At 39.2% G+C, this 24040-nt stretch overlaps 2 protein-coding genes across 3 annotated transcripts; both read right to left on the bottom strand.

The window, feature by feature from the left end:
* Positions 1 to 2077: 2077 nt before the first annotated feature.
* Positions 2078 to 17461, bottom strand: LOC128356001 (RNA-binding protein 6). Of its 2 annotated transcripts, none has more exons than XM_053316416.1 (23): positions 17416 to 17461; positions 16671 to 16737; positions 13883 to 15413; positions 13692 to 13781; positions 13495 to 13564; positions 12496 to 12569; positions 8295 to 8369; positions 6495 to 6783; positions 6207 to 6364; positions 6020 to 6120; positions 5866 to 5935; positions 5685 to 5760; positions 5518 to 5576; positions 5311 to 5431; positions 4550 to 4647; positions 3956 to 4300; positions 3717 to 3866; positions 3537 to 3602; positions 3234 to 3452; positions 3070 to 3144; positions 2884 to 2981; positions 2708 to 2759; positions 2078 to 2618 (listed from the first exon to the last, which is right to left on the bottom strand). In XM_053316416.1, exons 2-23 carry the CDS (start codon positions 16715 to 16717, stop codon positions 2523 to 2525), a joined length of 3960 nt encoding a protein of 1319 aa, XP_053172391.1. In that variant the 5' UTR covers positions 16718 to 16737; positions 17416 to 17461; the 3' UTR covers positions 2078 to 2522. The 2 variants fall into 2 exon arrangements, with proteins under 2 accessions (XP_053172391.1, XP_053172392.1); XM_053316417.1 differs by having other exon boundaries at positions 5685 to 5757.
* Positions 17462 to 19469: 2008 nt separating this feature from the next.
* Positions 19470 to 23173, bottom strand: LOC128356005 (caM kinase-like vesicle-associated protein). The gene is made up of 10 exons (XM_053316420.1): positions 23079 to 23173; positions 22791 to 22922; positions 21537 to 21611; positions 21238 to 21376; positions 20990 to 21110; positions 20810 to 20885; positions 20552 to 20688; positions 20353 to 20431; positions 20154 to 20241; positions 19470 to 19781 (listed from the first exon to the last, which is right to left on the bottom strand). Exons 1-10 carry the CDS (start codon positions 23171 to 23173, stop codon positions 19470 to 19472), a joined length of 1254 nt encoding a protein of 417 aa, XP_053172395.1.
* Between the last annotated feature and the right edge of the window lie 867 nt (positions 23174 to 24040).

Genomic DNA, 24040 nt, shown 5'->3' with positions numbered 1-24040 from the left:
GTAGCATTCTCCCTCACGGGAAAAGAGGCTCCCTGCAGCACCACACTATTCCAGAGAATAACCCAAAGACTCTTACATACTGTGAGCAACAAGCAGTTCCTGTGGGAAGAAGGCAGATAAGTCACATAACATGTCTCAGTCTGAACAAAACTCACACACTCCAAGAGGGGAGAGAGTGACCCATACGGTGGCGTGTTGACCGGATATGAAATAGAATATTATTTACACTGATTGAATTATGGCATTTTGTTACCATGTTGGCATGTCTCATCAGACAGAGAGACTCCATCTACTGTCAGAGACTCTCAAAAAGTGATGTTCACCTTAGTCACTGTCTGGAAACCAACCTTAGGAGACATGGAAACAAAATGCAAACTAAGTATCTGCAAAGTGTTCAGGCCTAAATAGTTTTTATGCAGTGTCTGTTTGGGTTACTCGCCAAAAGTAAACGCACAGTAGGATGCATGATTGCTCTAGCACAAATGAAAAGGTGCTGGCTTCCTCCCAGCTCTCAGTCAGTGCCACTGCTGTTTGTCATTGACTGCAGTTCCCCAGTGTTCTTGTTACTGCTCTCAGAGGAGCTACTATGTCAGCACACTAAACCCTCCACAATTCATTGAACCACAGCCATAAGCAGGGTGAAGGCTGGTTACTTCATATGAGTAAAGGTCAGAGGGGAAGCTTCATGTTCGAACTCATACCTTGTACAACTGGGGAACATTAAAGCTGCATCTACTGACAACTGAACCCACTGTGCATGTATTCATCCACTTGAGTTTTCTTTTTTTCTTTAGCATGGTAAATATTAATATAGAGTATCTGACTGCAAACTTGCTCAGATACTTCAATGTTGTCTGTCAATGGGTAACGGTTTACATAGGCACAGAACAAATCATGGGATCCTGCTGCCCCCTAGTGGACATGACATGTACACACTGTGACTATCACTGTAGGACTTCAATAGCAGAATTAAAGGTATACTATGCAGGATTTGTTGGCCCTACAGAGAGAGAGAAGTGCTGGTCGAATGACCTAGTGAATGGCACTGGTAAAAACAAAGCAGTGAATCAAAGAAATAAAAAGTTACCGATAGTGGCTACGTTCTTAAGCACAAATAAATACACCAACAGCTCTGCAAGAAAGTGCAGCACTGCCAGATTACGTGTGGATGCAGAGCGTCACCCTGTGCACTGTGGCCTCTCTGCCCTGCCCTCAGTCAAGCAGACACACAGATCAGCAGCTCTTTATATATCCAAGACACAGAATGGGGAGCAGAGAAAGATGGACAACAATGTCACCTGGCAGGTACACTATAGCTGTGTCCCAATTCAGGGGCTGCATCCTTCAAAGGACTCCTTCTGAGGGACCTCCGAAGGCGACTCCTTCTGAGGGACCTCCGAAGGCGACTCCTTCTGAGGGACCTCCAAAGGTCTAGCCTTCAGAGGATTTCCTGGTTGCGTCACCAGATGTTCCTGCGCTTACTGTTCCATCATGATTTCTGAAGCCCAGGCCCACGAAAGTAAGAGAAAGAACAAAAGGAAGTGAAAGAGCAGAAAGAAAGTTTAAAAAATGATTGAGCCAGAGCAATTTTTGATTTTATTTTTAATCTTCCTTGTTCTGGAGGAAGAGAAGTGACTCCGATTTTCTTTTCCCAGGACTGAGCAGCAGCGCCTTAAAGGATCTTGGGATATTGGAGGCCGCAAAGGATAGTAGTGGTGCGTCATCCAAAAAAAAAAAAAAGGGAAAAGGCCACATTTGTAGGCTGCATTTGAAGGATGCTTCATGCGGCGTTGTGACGTAGTCGGCCTTCAGATGCATCCCCTGAATTGGGATGCAGTTTATGAATCCCGACCTCATACTATACATGTGGTTATTGGTTGGAGGGACACTCACTGCCCAAAGGCTGATCCCCAGGAATATCCCAAACACAGAAAAATAGTAAGAAAATACAGGCAGAAGCCAAGATGAATGCACCAGCACACAGCTGATTTTTCTTCTAGTGGGTCATAAGTGATGATTGAGAGGGATTATTTTGGGGGTCTACAAGGAAAACAAACACTTGAAGCAGAAAGCTTAGACCACATTTTTTACTTAAAAATGTGTACATACAATATCAATTCAAAATGAAAGTGTAAAAAATATTTCAGTTTTAAAACAAAATTTAACCGTGTTCAGTGTGACAGTATCAATTCTAAAAGACATTTCACAATTCTACACAGGCCACACATAAAACACAGGCAAAAAATATTCAAATTAACATGATGAATGAACACTTTCTATACAACATCCGCCGTTGAGGACATCAAATAGTTCCTGTTTTTGACTTGTAGCTCCACTGTAGCCATGTAATGTGGCTTTTAGTCCACATTATATTTCACCTCATTTCAGTGTAGAGATTGCGACTCCAAAGTGTAATAATGTCCAAGGCAGAGAACATAAAGCCAGTGAAAGGGAGTCCTCATGCCAAGGCGGTAAAGCATGTCCGATTAACTCACATAAAGTGAGGATGTGTTCAGATCAGATCACTCGAGTTCTTTAAACCGTGCAAACATGGCCTTGCGCACTGCTTGTTTGTAGGTGGCGTGGTCCCAAACGACAGGTTCTTTCTTCTTCCTCTTCTAAAAGAGAAAAGGTGTAATGAAAGGTTTTATAAATTAAAAATAAACAACTCATGAAATTTAGTAATAAAGTAAAGCATCACACCTACCGGGACAGGTTCTGCTCCTAAACCAGGCCTCTCACTAACTTTATTCATCTCCCTGAGCATAGAGAAAAAAACAGTGAGGCAGAATCTATGACAAAATATCCCAAATAAAACCCATTAAATGCCACTTTTTCTTTTTTTTACCATTTCAGTAAAACATTCTGTTTAAGTGCTCCTACCTGGAACTTCCAGCCCATGTATTATGCTGCTGTGGTTGTTGGTGATGGTGTTTTTTCCTTTTCTGTTCTGGTGATCTGGTAACATCTTTGGCACTGAGCTGTGAATAACAAATGGCACCATTAGAAATCAACAGACAACATGATACACTCTGCAGCATATTTCCCCACCCAATTCATTTCACTTACTTCTTTTTCCTGATTCTCAAGTGCCTCTAGCTCCTTCTTTGACCTCTTGATCTTAAGGTGAATCTCCATATTTTGCTGTTGACACAATAATATATCAAGTATTAGAGGCTATGTCTATAGGGTCACTGTCAACTACATTTCATACAGATATTAACAGGCAGTACTTTGTGCAGGTCTGAAAGCTGTTGGTGGCGGATCAGAGCATCCTTGTTGGGGAACTGTCTCCTACACAGCAGACAAGCCATCTTCTTCCAATCTGTCAGCTTGTCTTCCTTGTCTTCAGACTGGCTGCCCTTTGCTGCATCCTCCTTATCCTCTTCTACCTCTTCGTCACTTCCCGCTGCATAGTCTGATGCCAGTAGACCCAGGGAGCCCATTGGACGCTGGGATGTAAACCAGACAAATGTTAAAAATGCCATGCATTTAGATTATGAGGCATGCAGAGTGGACTGAACGTTAGTGCTTACCTTTGACTTTTCATCTTTCTTAGCAGGAGCAAGGGGCTTCTTAAACAGATCATCTCCACCTGAGATCTGTGGACGTAGACAAAGAATAGGACCAAAAATAATTAGAAGTCTGCAGAACAGCAGAACAGAAAATCCATGGTGAAAAAATAGATGTATGGTTGCTGCAGGTGGATTCCTAACCTTCCTCTCAAAAATTGTGAAACCAGCATCAGCTGACTTAGATTGCCTTCTGTCATCGTCCAATCCAGTCTTCAGCAATGGTGATGGGGAGCGGATGCTTTCCTTTTGACGATTCTGGATCTTTGCCCAGCGCTCCATATCTTTCATGATCTACATATAGCAAAAAAGGAATTTACTATATTCCCTTTACACATATGCATCACAAATTATGTGCACCGACACTGTAAAAGAGGCCCTACCTTAACAGCAGCGAGACTTCTTGGCTTCTCCTCCTTGTTGTCCTTTTTACTAGCGTCTTCATCTTCTTTCTTTTCAGGATTCCCTGTAACACACGGGACAGACTCTGGAGCAGAGCTGGCAGAAGAAGCAGGAACTGGTTCTGTAGTTTCAGTGTTGTACGGAGGCATTGATGGTTTCTTCATTTCCAGAGGAGCATCTGCTGCTGGGTTAGAAAGAATGGCCTGGTCTTCTGCAGTCATCGGAAGAGACTGGGTCTCTGCAGGGTTCCCTCCTGGCACTGGGATGTAGGTCTTTGACACTGCATCCCAGTACAAGTACTCTTGGGTTTGAGCGTTGTAGAAGTACTAAACACAAAATGATAGGAAAACTCAATGCCAACTAAAGTCATCTATTTGAAATACATATGTGGTGGTAATAACAGTAGTTAGTAGTAGTAGTAATTATTCTCTTATAGGTTACTGACCACAGCATATAACATAGAAGAATATAACTCTGGATATATAATAGTACAACAATTTTGCTCCACAGCCTCTCTTTTATCTGATTATAGACCAGAGAAAGCACTTTATCACAGGGGTATCCTGTATACTCACTCTGGAGCTTGGGTCGTAGTACAGCGTTGTTTCAGGATCGTAGTAGAAGCCTGATGTGGCATCATACAGGTAGTTGGACACGTCTGGAGTCTCAGAGCCTTTAGGTATAATAGCAAATAGATGTGACAACAAATGAATTGAAGATATGCAAGTCTGTGTAAAGTAAGAATAAATGTGTTCTGAGTTTGACATGCAACAGAAAAGTATGTTGCTAACCACCCTGCCAAATTTGAATTATTAAAAAAAAAAAACAAATCACCAAATATATGAAATTAGGCTTCAAAGTTGTGTAAAGATCAGCCTCTGTCTCTGCTCCCAAACGCTGTGGGCGTGTCTGCTGAATTCGCTGAGACCCTGCCCCCGACCAAGTGTCACCTGTCAATCAAAATCGCTACCTGAAACATGGATGCTACGTCTGAGAGCTTTCTGCTGCTAACTCAGCTGCTAAATCAGCTAATTGGCATCTTCCTCTGATAAGCGGCACCACAGAGCTATCAGGACAGGCACTCTCTAGCGTGCGCTCTTGCTTGCACGCTCCAGACTCCGGGAGATTGGATCTCATTTGCGGGCGTCAAGGAGCCGCTATCAATATGCGGGAGAGTTGGGATGTCTTGACTTTGTAGTAAAAACACACGCAAAAACAGATTTTGCATCGGGCACTACACTAGTTTTCCTATAATTTGCTTACAATTTACTGTAGCAATACTGACAAAGGATGACCTAACACTTTACTGAATTTGAATGCTTAGTCTGTTTCTTACCTAGCATGAAGGCCTGTGATCCGTCTGCAATGACTGACATCCCAGTTGAGTCTGGGGGTATGGGAGTTCCAACGGACTGATATGACGGATCCAAAGTCAGAGTATCACCATAGCCAATTCCCTATGAGGTGTTACAGGAAATGTACAGTTATCTTCCCAGCTTTGAGACAAGACAGCCACATCTTTTCTTTTTGCTTTGCAACCTACCTGGCTAATGCTGGGGTCTGATGGCAGAGATGAATTAGTGCTACCAATCATCAAATTACCTGGTCGCAAAAAAGAGACTAATTACAACCACTTTTTGTCCAAGTCTAGCAATACTGAACAGTACACAGGGATAAAGATATTAGGATGTGTGTCTGACGAAGTCCCACCTTGCATTATAGGAGGGGCACCGTTGGGTGGTGGCAGACCTTGCAAGTATGGAGGTGGTGGTGCATACTGCTGCTGCTAAAATGCCACGGACAAAAAGCACAGGTAATCAGAGCTCTGATCATCCGCTTATTTTTCTCTTAAAAAAATTCTGTAAAACAGCACAAAAACACCACAACTTACCCCCATTATGCTGGCCTCAGGTGGATAGCCAAGGATAGAACTGTTTGGTTTATCCAAATCTCTTCTGAAACTGAAAAAGACAGAAAAATCATTAGAAGACGGCAATTCTCTACTTGACATTGGCTGATGAGGAAACACTTGTTACATGACTTACTTTTGATTCTTGAGTGGTTTTGCGACCTCAGCATAAACTCTGACTCCGTCAATATAAAGGGGTCTGGGTTTAGTGAGGAGCTCAACCAGACGTGTCACTTGCTATAAAAGAAGACATAATAAGTGCTGGAAAATAACAGGAAACAGTGGACAGAAAAATTTACTAATTAAGATTCATTAATATTTACCTCATGGGAGTCCATGTCAACAAAGCAAAAACACTTTGCTCCGGGTGGCTTGGCCTTGACTAGGCGGACATTTCTCTCATCCAGATATGCAAAGGGATCCAAGGCTTTTAGAATAGTCTCTACTGTGGTGGTCGGCTTCACATTTTTTATTATCATGGCTGACACAAGGAAAAAGTTCACCTGACTTAGTTGATTGTAACGACAGCACACGAATGAACAAACATATCAATGAATTTCTATGGATTATTCCTACAAAGTTAAATGAAACAGCAGCATCAGTCAACATACTTTTACTGTCTTTAAAGACGGAGTCAGATTGGTGTGAACTGTGATGAGGGTTGCGGTTGCCCCAAGACTCTGCTTGCTGCTCGGTTTCTTGTTGTTGGAGCTGTTGGTCCACCTGCTGCTGCCAAGCCTCTGGAGTCAGGTCAGAGCTACGCTGCCACTGGCTGTGGGACAATGGCTCCATAGGGCCTTTTGGTTTGGATCCATTCAGGTTGGGTTTCAACTGTTCTAGAGGTTGATCAGGTCTGGGCAACTGGGGCTCCTGAAGTTGAGGTACTTTGTGATCTGATTTCTAGTACACAAAGACAGGAAGGAAGGGACACTTAATTAGTTTTAAACTATGGTGTACTGTATATACACACACACACACACACACACACACACGGATCATTTTGGTATTCATGGAAATAATCATAAATACAAAGGTTAGATACAATCACAAATACCAATAAAATTATAAAGAGTAGAAACAATTCTAATATATAAATATAAATTAAATAAGGAATCCAATTATCACAAATGATAACATATTGCTAATAAAAAAAAGACACAAATACGAGTAAATTGCACAAATCCTATATCACATAAATACTAGGGTTGCACATCTCTCTGTGATAAACAATTAGATATGCATCTAGATACACAGGTTACGATTCGATTCAAAAACTATATCCTTTTATTACAGACCGATTCGATACGAATCGATACAGTGCAAGAACGATACGATTTGATTCTACGGTTAATATTTGTTGTAGATATTTTATAAAATAAAGAAACCAATTCTATGAAAGTGACAGTATAATATTTTCTTTTGAAATATGTAATATTAAATAAGGTTAAATATATCCCCAAGCATTGTGGCTTTATGGCACTGGCAAAAAACCCAACAGAACAACAAAATCACATGTCAATGTATTTATGTTTAGACATGGACCAAAAAAAAAGTCTGGCTGAATCGTTGGATGGGAACTCCTGGGGTAAAAGTAGCACAGAATAGTAACAACAGAGTGCAACATTTCAGCCTGAGCATCGTGTTTTGAACACTAGAATAGATAACAAAGGTGCAATATGATCACCTCCATCGCTCAGGCTGACACTGTTGTGTCAATAAATACACAACAACATACTTATAAATTGCGTTATAATTTGGTAGTATGACTCATTTTACTTTTTGCATCATTAGGCTACCATAGCGGTGCTAGATTCCCTGCTCCTACTTCAGGCTTTCAGTGTAGACCTGGAGTAAACCTGCTCCTGATCTCATACTTCTGTGAGATCTTCTCAGCAGATAGAAGCTGCAACAAGGTTAATGATCCACACGTGAACTTTTTTGGTGCACCCCTTAATTATAGCTCGTTGCACGAGATCTTGTCACACTTCTAATACACATGGTGAATGAATACCATTTATTATTAAATAGAGGCCAGGCCCTATATTTTCACCACCTAGGGGCCATTATCTAGGACAGGCTATTATTAAAAAGAAGCCTTTGTTTCTAGTACAGTATATTTTATAAACTGTTTTTGCTGCTGTTTAATGTTCATGCAAACTCAATATATCAGCATTTAGTTGTTAGTGTTGTTTGTTCAGAAAGAAAGCAAGATCGATAAGAATTTATGAATCAACAACTAATATAGTATTTTTGTTTAAGGGAGACACTCTGACCTAATGATGATTGTGGTATGGTTATGTTGTTGTACTGAAGGATTGCTCTGAAAGCCAAACCATTATTGTATGATTGGCTATTATTTATGGTAAACCATAAAGAAAAAAAATGAAATATTTTCCTCTCATTACACTCACATGAACGTCTCTTTCACGCTCATCTGGCTGGAAGTACCTCATGGAAACGGTTCTAGTGCCAACCTTTAGGGATCCCTGAAAGAAGAACAGAAAAGATCAGTCAGCATCGCGCCACACAGGTGACTGATATCTAAAATAATACCAGTGACACCCAGCATGCACTCTGGCAGGTTTAGCCCTCTTCTTCATTGCTGAAGATAAAATGGGCAAATACTTCTAGTGGTGTGCAAAGCCCAGATCCAGGATCATGCTTAATACAGGCCATTTGCCCCCATTCTACAATACATAGTTTCAAGGGAACTACAAATTAAGGCTGCAACTAGGAATTATTTTCATTCTCGATTAATCTACAGGATATACTATCACTTCTGATTTTCTGAAAATGGAAGAAAATGAAAAAAGCCCAAAACAATTTCCTTAAACCCAAAGATACATCTTGGACAAGTCTGTCCAACAGTTCAAACCACAAAAGTATGCTGTTTTCTATTACATAAGTTAAAGAAAAGCAGAAAATCCTCATTACTGAGAAGCTGGAACAAGTTTTACCTATTTGCTTGAAAAAAGGACTACAACAAGAATTGTAAATCTGATCATCAAAATAGTTGCTGATTAATATTCTATGATTTCAGATCTACTCCAAATACACCTGACTCTTTTTCAAGAATCACAGAATAATATCCAAAAAAAAAATCAACAGGACTTTGTAGAGCCAAGTGAAAGTCACATTCTTGGCAGGTAAAGTGCACAAACCAGACTGTGCTATCATAAATACCGTATTTTCACTAAACTGCACTGGTAAGAGATGAGTTGTTTCAAAGGGAGGCTCAAAACACATGTAAAAGTCCTTTGCAAATTTGTAGCACTGTCCATCCATAACACCCATATTTTCTGATGTAGGTTTAGGATGTCAAAGACGGATTAACACTGGTTCATTTCAGAGTGAATCTCATTTGCATAAAACTGAAGTAAGGATTAAAGCCATTCATAAACCACTGTGAATCCATCCTTATGTCTTTTGTTTCTTCTTTAAAAGTGAAACTGAGCTACCACATGCTACAGGATAAAGGCCAAAAGTGAATAAATAAAATTTTAGCAATGACCGAGCCCAACACACTCCTACACATTTCAGCAACAATTCAAGTCATCCAATTTACCACAAGATAAAGTGGTACACCATAATCTCAACGATATCATCAAAGCACAACGATCCTGACCAGTGTTGATGTCACCCCACTGTAAAGATAAGAACTTGATGCACGGATTGCTCAGAGCGATCAAAAGAAAGTTGAAATCGCAGTGGCCAAACTTCTGTGACGAGAAGTCCAAGAGAATATCATCAAAAGAACATGCTCTTCCTGAGGTGGCACAAATAATTTGAAATGCCTTGAACTGGCAAAAGAATTGAGCCATAACGCTACTGAAACTTGAAGGCGTGATCTCACACCTGCCTTGTTTAATCCAACTCGTTTCATTTTCCCTTTTGGTGCGGTTTGTTTGGGAAGATGTGAACACAGCAATCGCACTTGGGTGCAGACCAAATAGCCGCACTAAGACCTTGTTGAGGAGGTAGTGTCAGTCCAGTTGCAAACAAACTTTGGTACTGTTCGTCTGGGATATGAACGTGATCTGACCTAGATCCTACACAACTGCAGGAAGCTTTTTTTTATTTTATTAAAACTATCTCCCATAGCCAGCTTCGCAGTACATTATGCTCTTTACTCTGCAGCTCACTGAGGGGAGCATGTCTTCTTCACATTACATGAAGCAACCCATTATTCTCTAGACATAGCCTTGAAGTGCATTCTGCTTGTATATTCCTGCTTGGTATACGGCCCTTACCACTGGGCCAGGGACGCCAGCCAACTTTCTGTGCTGGGGGGCACCTTGTGGTCACAAATGGCAGATACACCATTTACAAAGCACTTTATGTAGCTCTGCCTTATTAGTGTTAATTTGAATAAGAATATGCTGCTGTGTGATAAAAGGAGGATATAAAAAAAAAAAGAAAGAAAGAAAAAGAGAGAGAGAGAGAGAGAGAGAGAGAGAGAGAGAGAGAGAGAGAGAGAGAGAGAGAGAGAGAGAGAGAGAGAGAGAGAGAGAGAGAGAGAGAGAGAGAGAGAGAGAGAGAGAGAGAGAGAGAGAGAATAGGCTATTCAGACTATTTCATTAGCCTAATGCACCCTCTTGTGTGGACCAAGTACACCTTTGTAACTCCAAGTGCTACTGTTCATACATTTTTTATTTTCTGTTTTAATATAAGTCCTTTATAAATGTTGTAGTAGCCTACCATTTCTGAAAAACAAACTGTCCTCTCTTTGCCATCAAACCCCATGAGATTTCTAACCAGTGAACAGAGTGACAGCATCCATATGGCTTTTGTTGATACATTTTCGTTAGCTTGAAACTCATCCACTGATTTGGACAAAAGCAAGCAAATTATAGATGTGAAAATGCCCTATGAGACAACAGCCATGCTAGCAGCTCTGTAATGCTCTTCGTAAAGAAAAATAGAAAATAGATCCAAAGTCCAGGACAAATTAAAAACAACTCTAGACAAAAAGTCAGGGAATCAAAGTTCACAAAGACCACAATTGTCAACCTGCTTCTTGCACTACAGAAAGTGCGTCAAAAAGAGGTACAAGAAGGACCGACCATCCAAGTTATTACGATACATCCACTGGGAACCATGAATACCTAAACCAAATTTCAGGGAATTACCAAAGTCATTAAGAGTCATCCTCTGGAAATCACAAATATACGTACAAAAGAACCATCCAAAAACCCACCCAATACTTGTCGAGATATTTCAGTCTGGATGAAAGTAGTTGTTAAGGCCAACCAGTCACACAGCTAGTGTAGCTAAAAACCCTCAGAGTAAAGTAGACCAAAACATGGCTGGGAAAATTGCACTAAATGTTAAATGATCACTACAAGGCTTTACCTGTCCTATATTTAAATAGATTTTTTGCAAGCTCTACTAAAAAATGGCAACTTTCTTTTCTCAAGGAGGCAAGCAAAAACATGTACTGTATGTACCAGTTGTCAGCGATAAGGCCGTTTCAGACCAAGTTTAGTCCAAAGTGAAAAAGCACAGCACCCTCATTGACTTAAATGAGGCTGGTCCGGCGATGCAGCAGGGGTGGAAACAAGAAGGCGCTGGCAAAAACACTCAGGGTTGTTGCACAAAAAAGGTAAACCTCAACTCAACGTTTGCCAGATCGCAAGACTGTCATCCAGTAAGGTACTGCCTCTTACGTGTTGACTGTAGCAGCTTATGGCCATGTTGTTAACTTTTGAGACCTGTAAAATCCTTTGATAGTGCATCATACACCACTGTGCTGTATTTTGTTTTCTGATAGGCCCTTAAACTTATGGAGCTGTTACACAAATTAGGTTTCCTGGAACCCAATTTTATGTGTCACCGGTACCTGACAAAACATGCCATCACTAAACAGCCCCTTCTGTGTTTTAACAGAGGGCTGTTTTCAGTCTTGAATGCCCACTAAATTGTACAAATTTGCAGTTTCTTCCATGACAAGAGAACTTTTGCAGGCTGCACAATGCAAAGAGGAAACAATTTCTTTCTTTTTTTTTTTTTAAATGCAAAGATTTTAAGAGTGCTGCTAGCAGTAATAATTCCTTTGGTCCACTTCCATTGCAAAAGCCTAATCACACATGAACAAAATTCTGGCTCAGTGCAGAAGCTTCACTGTCACTATCATTGTTAAGTCACCCTAAAATTATAAAACTTCTTAACAGTTAGACTATCCATCTAAATACTTTTTTCTCTCTCTAAACATCTGTATTTTCTGGTTAAATCCAGAGTTAGGCAGTTTGGGGTTAAAATGTGAAAGTGTCTTAAACATTTAGGGCTAAAAAACATGTCTACCTATGCATAAACACAACATTTAAAGTAAATGTTTTTTGTAAAGGACTAAACAAGTTACATGTCATGGCTTTGCTGATTAGTATTTATATATTTTTTTTTGTATAAAAGAAGGGCCAACTGTCATGGTTTAAAATGTTAGCATCAATAACTGCCAACAACTGATATCTCAATTTCCTTAACCAAAGCAAGTTCACTGAAATTGCAGAAAACCCCTCCCAAGTTCTCTTCCTCCCCAATCTACTAAATGCCCTCTCAACCCCTCGTAATCCTGATGGGAGAGGCGGCCTTCGTAGAGTGACGAGGATAGGCCACCTTGTTGGACTCCATGAAGTGGACTGCATCCTCGAGGTTTAAAAACTCCACATAGGCGGTATCGTAGCTGTAACCTGGGGACAGCATTTGAAATACAGATGGGTTTTTGTTAGTCAATTCCAGTAACGACACCCACTAAAACATAAAAGACAGTTCGTGAATACATCGAGATCAATGAGCATTTTTCTGCGAGCGAAATTTGACACCTTTATTGACATACATACCTTTTCAGGAAAACATACATTTTTTGTTTTGATTTTTGATTTGTCTTCTGATGACTGAACTCATATCAGACTTTGCCATGAAAGGCTTTGATAAAACCAAGCCTTAACAGAGATATTCCAGACCAGTGAAAGTGAACGACTGAATGGTTTTCACCATGGAAACAGAAACATGTAATATTCATGTTTTTATCAAACGCAAAAGACCCACCTTACAACTTATTCTGTGACGTCATTTTGACATATTTGTGCAAAACAAATGCCTTCAAAAAATAATCTTCATAAAAAGGCTTGGCATGATGTATAACAATATCTACAGCGAACCACTATGGAAAACTTTCACTGTAAAGCAGATGTTTGGATCAGTAAGGAGAACAAAGCACTAACAAGACGGTCTCCATTTCAGTTTGTTGACCCCGCACCCCTACCCCCCAGTCAGAGAACTTGGATAAATTGTCTCTGAAGGACACATTCAGTGACTATCACTGATCTTTTGTGACCCACACCTCCCCAAAGTTGTCTATATTAAATCCTCAAACTGCTGCCAATGACCCGTTGATCATCAAACATGAAAAAGGATGGCATAACAAATCCCTCCCCCCACCCTCCAATTCTTTTTTTACTGAGCAGGTCCACACAGGGCAGGAACAACAAAAGCAACCAAGAAGCATTAAAAGAAAGAATGCGAAGGTTTTCGAATGTCGTAAGAGCGAAATGTCGAGGGACATGTTGGCGATCGATTGTCCCAAACAGTCCCACAAAGAAAATCATTTCTTACCTGGCACAACATTTTTGATTTTCATCCCCTGCATTGGCACACCATCGCGGACTGTAAAGGCACCAAGAATCTGCAAAAGAACATGAAAACAAACAAATGAGCCTGTTAAAAGTTAAGCCATGGCCGTCTATGACCACTACCAACAACAAGAAAACCATGTTCTGGTAAACAATACAACTAAACTGTTTGATTATTACCTGCTCCATTGTAGCAGTCTTTGGAATACCAATTATGGATATTGTATTGGAAGCTTTGTCCTCCACTGCTGCATTCCTATAATCTTGATCCTTTCACAGAAATTTTGATTAAAATTCCAGTTTTGAAACATCAAAATACCACAAAAATGCATTATTTTTGCACAAATCCTAGTGATAAAAAATACACATACCTGAGAACCAGACTCACTAAATTTTGACGGTGTGATTGGTTTCGATTCTTTGATGAATTTTTCTGGCGCTTGAAGCTCCTCGCGTTTGTAATCAAAACCTCTCCCAGACCCTGTTCTGTAATCAATGTCCCTGTAGTCTTGATCTCTTGTTTGTACAGGGTTGCTGCTTTGGAAATCACGTTCTGCCCCCATCTTACTCCTAGCAGGTCCTTGATTATCTTTCAGTCCTTTAAAACAATCATTTGGCTCTTGAGTCTCATGTGAGGGTTGATTCTTCTCTTGATGGTATGGAGGCCTTTCATCTCGATTTGATTTAGTCTGACTGTGCTTTGGGTCCCTTTCTCCAAGCCAATGTTTACTCTCATTTTCTCTACCAAGAGGGCCAGTAAGGGGACTTATTTCAGGGAGTGGACGGCCTTGTGGAGCCTTGCCTCCAATTGGTGGTAGATTCATAGCTGCAAAGTGGTCACTATGAGGAAAGCCAGCATCTTTCCCAGGGAAATCAGCAGAGGGCCTATCCCTTTCTTGAAATGGTGGTGGATCTCTTACATTCACATCTCTGCCAAAACCTCCAGGAAAACTGGGTTCAGTTACACCTCCCACTCCTTCATTAATGTTTAAGAAAGGGTTCTTATCCTTTCGACGGTTCTTCCATTCTTCTGCAAGAGTCATCTCTTCACCACTCCTATAATCCATAAGGGGGCTATTACTTGCATCTGGATAATCTCTCTCCCTTAGTTGGTCTTTTGCACCCATAAACTCTGATCGTTGGGGCCCAGCGGGAGGCATTTCCGATCTCGCCCTGCCCACTGGAGGGACGTCACTGTTTCCTAACCTCAAGGGAGAGCGCTCCCTACCTCTAAATTCAGCTGGTGGTCCAGGACGATTTCTGAAATCCATATCAGAGTCAAATCCTCCTCTGGGGTTAAAAGGTGGTCCCCCCCTTCTGTCAATGTCCATTATTCTTCTTTCACGTGGAGGTACGTCCATATCATAACGATCAGTGTCACCAATGCCCATTGGGGGCCTATCTCGCATGTCCCTAAATCCATCGTTTCGCTCCATTCGGTCTATGGGAAACCCTCTTCTCCCATCCATATTAGGATTGCCGAACCGTGGCATGTCGTATTGAAATGTGTCCCTATCTCGTGTGTCCATAAATCTGCTGTTTGGTTCCCGTGGTGGCATTCCTCTCCCTCCCATGTCTCCAGAGTTCCTGCCAGGTCCCGGAAAACCAGATGAATTCATCAATTTATCTCTAATGGAAACTTCATACTGTCTTCTGAGACTGAAGTCTGGCTCTTCTCCAGGTCTTAAGAAATCTCTGTTCGGCTCTCTACCACGCATATCACGTGGGTCCATGTCACGCCCCCTCATTGGTGGACCATCCATCCTCCTCATATCCATAGGTGGTCCATCTAGAGGTCTCGGCCCCATATGACCCATTGGACCCATATTCATCCCTTCTCTATTTCTATAATCAGGCATGGGACGATCTCTGCCCCCAAATGTTTCTCCACGATGATCACCACTGGAATGCACATCAATATTTTTAAAATTAGACTACTTATTAACTGAATGCAAATAATCAAATAATAAAACATTCAACAGAACAATGAAGGGAAGAACAATCCAGTTAATTTTCAACCAGTGACCATATGCACATACAGTAGGGCTGGGTAATATGATGATAAATACTGTGAAATAGGGCTGGGGACTGATTGCTTCAATACTATTAAGTATCGAAAAATGCCTTGTCATACAGTGGTTTCTGCTAGCACTGTTAATCTGTAAATAGTAGGGGTGTGACGAGATCTTGTGCCACTTGAAGCTATAATTAAGGGGCGCACCAAAAAAAAATAAAAAAAAATAAATAGACAATCGGTTTTCTATCGCTCATTTGCATGTCATGTCTTCTTTTTATAATGTCACATGTGGATCATTAACCTTGTTGCATGCAGCTTCTACCTGCTGAGAAGATCTCAGACAGAAGTATGAGATGAGGAGAGGAGCAGCAGTAAGTTAACCTCAGGTCTCTACACTGAGCCTGAAGTAGGAGTGGGGGGATCTAGCTGAGCTGTGGAAGCCTAACAATGCAAAAAGTAAAATGAGTCACACTAACAAATTATAACAAAATTTATATGTTGTTCTACTTGTGTATTTATGTGATTTAGGATTTGTACAATTTACTTTTATTTCTGTGTTTTTTTTATTAGCAATATGTTATCATTTGTGATAATTGTATTCTTTATTTAATTTATATTTATAAATTAGAATTGTTTCTATTCTTTATAATTTACTTTTTAGTATTTGTGATTGTATCTAACCTTTGTATTTATGGTTGTTATTTCCATAAATACCAAAATCTATAAAATATCTATATGGGGAAACCTCTTACAGTGCTGCATACTGCATATGATAATTATATATTTAGAACGTAGAACTAAAGTGCTTAATTACAAAATGATTAGTTAAAACATTTCAATTCAATTTCCATTTTGTGAATTTCAAATAAAACAGTCATTTATTTCCTCATTGGAGTTTTCTTATAGTTAAAATCTCATCTCGTCTCAATCTCATGAACCCAATATCGTGTCTCGTCTCGTGAACCGAGTGTATTGTCACACCCCTAGTAAATAGGTTTATACATTTTATAGAATGAAACTGCCAAGAAGCTGAAAAATAAAACTAAAGAGTGGTACTCAAATTTTAACCCTAACCCAAAAAACCTTTCTCACTAATAAGTTGAAAATGGTCTTAAATCTATGAGTGAATGATGCTTGTTTACCGAAAGGGTGGTCCTCCTCTTGGTCCTTGCCCTGGCCCATCCCACATGTTTGTAGACAGGACTTTATCTAGAAGGAAAGGTAGAAGGTAAATAAAAATGTGCATTATAAAAATGTTCAAGCATCATTGTCGATGAATGTACCACTGTTGGCCTTAATATGGCAGGCATTTCAATAATACTAATAATAAGACTGTCATGATTGGGACTGACCGCATACTATAGTAAATTGGGTGAGTGGTTTGGTCGTGTCTATGTTGTTTGTCGTGTTATTTCGGTGATACAGTGAAACTACTTAGAAGATGGCTGCATTTGTCAAACTTGAAGCAAGTAACACTGGGTGGTGTGATGGTCACATTAATGATGGTGCACAGTAGATGGCCCGCTAATTACAGCTAGGCCTTCCATATCTACGCCACAGCATAAACAAACAGTGTTAAGAGTTGAAAATGACTAAATGCAAATAAACACAGACATTTTAATGAACGACCACATTATAGTGGCAACGGCAGGGTGATTGAAATAGCCAGCTAAAGACCATTATAACTAACCTTTAGCGAGGGGAGCAGTCACAGGGTGACGCTGTCGGAGCTAACTTAGCTATAGCTAACACTGACTTTTAGAAAGCCGGGTTATTTGAAGCTAGCTTGCAGCTAAGCAGCATAAAGCACCAGCCTGTGAAAAACTGAACACTACTCTGACAATCTACTTCACCATTACCAAGTAGACAATCATTTTCTGTACCCACCTTGATTGTTCTTCGAGCTTAGTGTATTGCGGAGGTTTGTCGCACAGACCGTCGATGGCTCTGTAGACTAAGCTAAAGTAAAAATGGAGACCAATATTCTTCTTCTGCTGCTGCAGCGGACAGAGATCCACCACTTCTTCCTCCTTCAATTTCCGGTAGATTACAAGCCTTGGGAAAAGTTGCTGCCACCGAGCGGTTACTAAATAAAAGCGTTATATTCAATTTTATGCAGGCCAAGGCCAGGATACAAACCACTCACATCACATCCTGTTTTATTATTCCACAGTATTCTTCTCAGCTGAATGGCTTTCTCAATATTAACTAGTGCTTCTGCCAGCATGATATACTTCATCCCATCAACCCCTAGGCCTACATACCAGAGAAAAACCACGTCAGGTATTATTATGTCCATATAGGTGTTTGAGGCCATAATATGCCAGTTAATATAAACATTGGCTATATTTAGCTATGAATTGAATAATATGTCAAATGTGCATATCTCTACAAATGCCACTTCCTCAATTCTTCATTGTCTTGACATTAATCACAGAGAATTTAGTTTTTATGTTCAGAAACGAGGACGGGCTGCTGCACTTGTTTAGATATATTTGAAATGGTTCCATAACTTCTTTTGAAACCTCTCAGTGTTGACCAGTATTGAGAAATATAAAATCAATAAATGCACAGTCAATGTGTTAAATTTCAGTAAATCTTTTAGTGAGTAAGTAGCCTAAGTGAAAAGGTGAGTGTTGGAGTGGCTTGTTGTGACAAATACTGTCAGTGACAGACAACCTGAGAATAATTTCACAGTTTCAGCAATATTAGTATTGCTCATTTTATTAATTCACAAGCATTGCAGCAACATGTTAGCTCAGCTAAATGTTGCTAAATACACACATAAATAAAAAAACTACACATGTATACAATGCAAGTGTACATACGTAGTAGTACAGTGTATGGAATGAGCTATAAACTCTGAATTTTACTAATTACAAGTAACAACACAAGAACAACAGCCAAAACAACACTCTACATAGAATTATGTAATCTAGTTTTCCCTTTAAATTAAGCGTGAAAACTGAGAGAACACACAAATCAATACAACAGCTTACTCTTAACAGAAGGAAAACACCTAAAACATTTCAAAGAAATCAGTAAGCAGTTATAATCAAGCTGTTTCTTTTTAAACATTTCAGTACGTTACTGCAACAAATATTAAGGCACTTTAACTTAAAAAAAAGAAGCTTTCTTTCTGCCTTAAAATTCTAAGTTGGCAGAAGTACTGCACTGAAGTCAAACCAGAAATATCTAGTCAGGGTGTCAAGTTGAAGTGATGATCTGTATCTAACACACAATCTTTCACAAATAAAAACATTTAAGATACAGTCATCGGTGTGTCACAGATATAATGCAATCCTCAGCATATATAAATCATTTCAGTTTTACTCCTTTTTAATTATAAATTGACACATACATGACAAGTCCATAATTTCTTGTAACTGTTTTCCAATTAGTTTTCTGATACTTGTACTTAAATATGCATACTGCAAAGTATTTGAATAAGTTCACTCTTTTTAAAAATAAACCTCTACATTTGTTGAAATTTACTAAATCTTTCAAATCGTGATTTGGATTCACGATACATGAACTCAGACTTTTAAATTCTGAAGCTGATAACTAGCAATTTGTTGAAACAGACAAATACGTATATATACAGTGAGATGACTAATAAAGATGCATGGATTTCACTTAATTACATTTTGTATTTGTACAGTTTTCAGGGAAAAGAAAACAACACTAAGAGCTACTTTTTAACTAGCTTTAAAGGGACATTTACACAAAATAACGAGAGAGTGGAGAACACTATTCAATAGACCAATCAGTACAGAAGGCAAAAATGATGATGTGCACAGTGTTATGAAATAACTCAGCACTGAAGATGCAAAATGGGGGATAGTCGAACAACATATACACTGTATCATTGTGCCAAATTTATTGGCTGTACTGCTCATGTGCTTGTTGGTTAGCAAGTGTCCTCTACTTGTATTTGATGCCTAGTCTCCCTTTCTTTGCGGCAACATTTGGAGAACATCGCCATTGCACCGTGCCTGTGGCTGCTCGTCCTGTCTGGCAGCACTGGGTAGAGGGAGTGCAGAGATGGTGGTAGTCTGTGTGTCAGAAGCCTTTTCACTTAGAGCAGCCTTTATGCAGGCACCAACACTGTTGCTGCTGCCAGCTGGAGGAGCAGGACCTCCACTGGGTGTGTTGGGGTCAACACTAGCCCCTGCACTAAGACCGGAGCCCCCAGCATCTCCCTGCTCAGATGCTCGAAGTCTCTTCATGAGTGTGGTCACTCTAACAGCTTTCTGTGAGTAATAAATAATAAATGTTTACTGATTGATCCTCATAGTATTATAGCAGCAAAAAAGAACAGAATGCTCAGGATGAATGCTCTGATGAAGATTTCTGGCTAAAACCACATAAACATGACATTTTGATCAAAATATCATTGTATTCTATCAATATCATATTTCTATATCAAGTTTACACATCACACACATTTTTAGCAATTTAAACATGAGAAGCTGATTGTGTGGGGAATATTAGCAAGAAGCACAGGGAAAACATATATAATTCAAACCGCTACCGAATTCAGTATGTCGGAGACTTGATGATGAATGTAAGATAATCATTTTGTCTAACATCTGGAATAAATTATGATACAGGACAAATGATACCTTCCACTTGGCTTTGGCAAAGTTCTTTTCTATTTGAGCACAAACTCCATCCTTGATGTTCTTGTCTGAAGCAGCATTTCCAGAAATCCTGAGAAAAGGGACAAGACTTCTCTTGAACATTATTAGATTTGTGGTACCTAAAATGTAAATGCATAACTTCAGTTTTGTTGGTGTGACCATTCATATTTTTACTGTTTACCATTCATGGGCAATTGCTTCTTGTGCAGTCAATCGCTGATCTTGGTCCACTCCCAGTAAAGTTGCCACTAAGTTTTTGGCTGAGAAACAGAAAACAAAATAATTGCAACAGTGAACTTGCCTCATCCAACATTCAGACTTTGAATACATCATCTGAGATGTGCATAATGACATTACATTAATAACCATTTTTCTCTTACCAGAATCTGAAATATCATCCCAGTATGGTGAGTCAAATTCATAGTCCCCTGACAAAATCTTAAGGAAAAGGTTTTTATCACGATGATCAGCATCATCTTCATCGGCATCATCATAGAAAGGAGGGTTCCCAGACAAACTATTGAGTTGGCAGAAAAAGAGCATTACAGGACAAGAAATTCTTATTTCAAAGCTTATCTAAAAAATAAGTACCCTAAATAATACTAAATATAGTATATTGCATATAACTGGGCACTCACAGTATATACATGATGACTCCTATTGCCCAACAATCCACAGGTCTTCCATATCTCTGCCTCCCAACTACCTCAGGGGCTGAAAGCAAAAACAGTTTTAAGGATGTTTCTTGGTATTCTGTGGCTTGTGTGGATAAAGATGTATTCATATTCTTTGATAATAACTTAGTTAGCTTAACCTACCAAGATATTCTGGAGTCCCACATGGATCTTTAATGAGTCCATTTTCCAGTTTTGCCAACTGGAAATCACTGATAACAATTTTGGAGTGTTTCAAACGATTAAAGTACACCAAGTTCTCCAGCTGTATGAGTAAACAATTACATTTTAATAAGCATTTCATCTGAATATGTAGCTTATTTGTAAAGGGCAGCATCTGGCATGTGGTGAAATGCTACTGTTTTTCACTAGGTGTCAGCAGTGCAGTATACCTTAAGATTTCTGTGGACGATTTTAAGAGAGTGCAGGTAAGCTACAGCCTCCAACACCTGCCTCATAACATTGCTGGTGTCCCTTTCAGAGTAGTAGCCTTGATCTAAGATCCAGTCAAAGACCTCTCTGCCTGTAGCACTGGAGAGATTGGTACATCCAAATTAAATACATGTAACTTGTTGATGACAGAAATTTCAAAATGTTTCACATGTTGAGTAAATCCCTGGTTTCATAAGGAAGCACAGTGCACATTTGTCTGTGCCAACTTTTTTTCTCAAGTGCTTCCAATTATACTCACAGCTCCAGAAAAAGGAAGTACTCTCTCTTAGTTTCAAAAGCATCAACCAGCTGGAGGATGTTATGATGTTTCACCCTTTGAAATGAGGAAACGGGGGAAAGAGAATAATAAGAGGAGAGGAGGAGAATGGAGGAATGTAAGATTGGTTAAAATGAAGAAGAAACAGAGTCTGCAAGTAGTACGAAGCAGCCATGGGGTCTCCATCCCAGACATTCACCAGAATTGAAGTAAAACTGATATGTTGTGACGAAGGGAAGCATTTCTGCACACCTTTTGAACACTACTAGTATTACAGCACTACAATCAAACTCAACAGCAAGCAAGCAAGTTACAAATCCCTATTATAATGTGTAATTTCTAGCTTTCTTTCAACGTAATAATGCTTAATAATCATAATTGATTTCAGGCTTTATTACAAATAGATTTTGATACAAATATGAATAAATTGCAGTAAAAATTAATTCTCAAGACATGACGATACCTAATATTATGACATGCTACCTCAGTTTTAAAGGACAAGACTGGTGATTTACAATAGTTATAGTTATAGTCAACAAATCATGAAAATACCAAAACTGGTTGCCTAAATGTCTTATTTCTTATCTACTGAAGGCATACATTTTTTTTAAAATATCTTCCTGAAAAACAATTCTCTGTAAGTCTCAATTTTTCCATCAGTCTATTTGTACTACTTTTAGGTGCAGAATTGATGTACTAATAAGAATGCACAGTGTGTTGGACTGAAAATAAACAACATTGACATGTTCATTGTGATAAAGGACTGTGTCATTCACTGCAACTGTGTGGCTCACTGATGTGTTTTTAATGGAAGTCCACAGCACATAAGAATAAGCTACACAGACTTTGGCTTAACAAGTAGTACTTTGTATACATTATGTATACATGTTTGCATACATTTTTAAATTAATTTTAGCATTTAAGAAAAATATAGAACATCACCAAAAATATAAGTTGCAGTATTAAAAAAGACACTTATGGTCTTTAAAAATTAGCCAGAAATTGAATACTGAGAGTATAAATGTACTACTATTATGTATTATAATGTATAACATTTTAAAATGTGCAAGAGGAAAATTTAAGAATGTTAAGCAAGTTTTGATGCGTGCTTGCACCAAGTTTTTGACTTGAGCTGAGTAAAGTATTCTGCTGATCATAGCGATTAAACTTTGTCTTAATACCAGGACAGTGACTCAGATATATTTATGAATTTATAATGAATTGTTGCAAACTTACATCTTTAGGATCATTATCTCATTCTTGGCAGCTTTTCTCACTTTCCTTCCATCCTTTTTGTGGAACTTTTTACAGGTGTACATTTTCAAGGTGTTCCTATCCTTCGCCCGAAATATCTCACAAAACTCCTCTCTGTGAAAGAGATGGAAGAGAAAGGGTGCATACATCATATTTTGAGTCAGATCTTTCAATTCAATTCAATTCAAAACACTTTATTTGTCTCCGAGGGGCAATTTAAAAGGCAATTCAAGAGCATTTAAATAGCATGACAGCATACTTGGTACTCACGATTTAACAATTTGTCCGAGGTCATACTTGTCGGCCACTTCTGAGGGATTGTTATAATCCTTCTTCTCCCCGAGTGTCAGACAACCAAATGGCATGGCAGCTCCTGCCCTTTAGCCAGGAAAAGTCCTGCCACAACACAACCTGCCAGCAGTATGCAAAAAGTCAGAGTTGTGTGCAGTAAAGCACAACATAATTTTGGACAATACACACTACAAAGTGGATCTGAATACAGGTGAACACTGAATCAAAATCTGGAGATTTTGTCTCATTTTGCTGAAAATAAATGCCATAAATCAAAGCACACATTTATAGGGAGCTGTCTGGGCACATGATCATTTCATTCTCATAAACTTTTGTGGTCATACATCTGAGTATAGGAAAATGCAATTAATTTGCAAATGATTTCAAATGATCATGGGAGCAACACAACATAAAATGAGATTTAGCAATGACATTATCCTCTTCACTGATTACAAGGCGTGTTTCTTACCACTCTGCAGTGAGTCAGCTCTGTCCTGCAGCAGCAGCATCTGCTTTCCATAGTTAAGAATATTCAGATGAACTTGACCCTGCTGTGACTCTTTTTATACCTTTTTTTAAATGTTTTGAAAACTCGAGAAAACAGTTAACTCGCTAATGGTGGAGAATAAAGTAGTTTGTGCTTTATGGTGATCTTTTTGAAATTATGATTATTTTACAAATGAAGCTGTAACTATATTGCCATGCACACTGTACGTTAGACTAGCCCACAACACCTGCACTGTTGTGCATCATCACAGTCCACTGATCGCAAGAACCATACATTGATGAAGTAAATTTGAGAGGGAAGTATGATTGCATAACATATCATGTGATTGATACACAGTACAATCAAGCCAGATAGTTTCCCTGTAACACAAGCAAAAGAAGTGCTGCAATTTGGAATCTCCTGCCTTCATAATATAGGGGTGAATAAAACAGAT

Source organism: Scomber japonicus, chromosome 3, assembly GCF_027409825.1.
Source record: "Scomber japonicus isolate fScoJap1 chromosome 3, fScoJap1.pri, whole genome shotgun sequence".
NCBI lineage: Eukaryota > Metazoa > Chordata > Actinopteri > Scombriformes > Scombridae > Scomber > Scomber japonicus.
Note: the sequence above shows the minus strand (reverse complement) of the source record. Positions and strands in the feature narration are given on the sequence as shown.

Excerpts from the sequence above, each read along its gene's own strand:
- LOC128356001 (XM_053316416.1), bottom strand. The coding sequence starts at position 16,717 with ATGTGGGATGGGCCAGGGCAAGGACCAAGAGGAGGACCACCCTTTCG. Across the intron at positions 8,370-12,495 it reads ACTTCATGGAGTCCAACAAG|GGATCCCTAAAGGTTGGCAC; the intron begins GTGGCCTATCCT and ends TTCTTCTTTCAG. Across the intron at positions 6,784-8,294 it reads AGCGTGAAAGAGACGTTCAT|AAATCAGATCACAAAGTACC; the intron begins GTGAGTGTAATG and ends TTTGTGTACTAG.
- LOC128356005 (XM_053316420.1), bottom strand. The coding sequence starts at position 23,173 with ATGCCATTTGGTTGTCTGACACTCGGGGAGAAGAAGGATTATAACAAT. Across the intron at positions 21,612-22,790 it reads GAGATAATGATCCTAAAGAT|GGTGAAACATCATAACATCC; the intron begins GTAAGTTTGCAA and ends CTCATTTCAAAG. Across the intron at positions 19,782-20,153 it reads TTGCCAAAGCCAAGTGGAAG|AAAGCTGTTAGAGTGACCAC; the intron begins GTATCATTTGTC and ends TATTACTCACAG.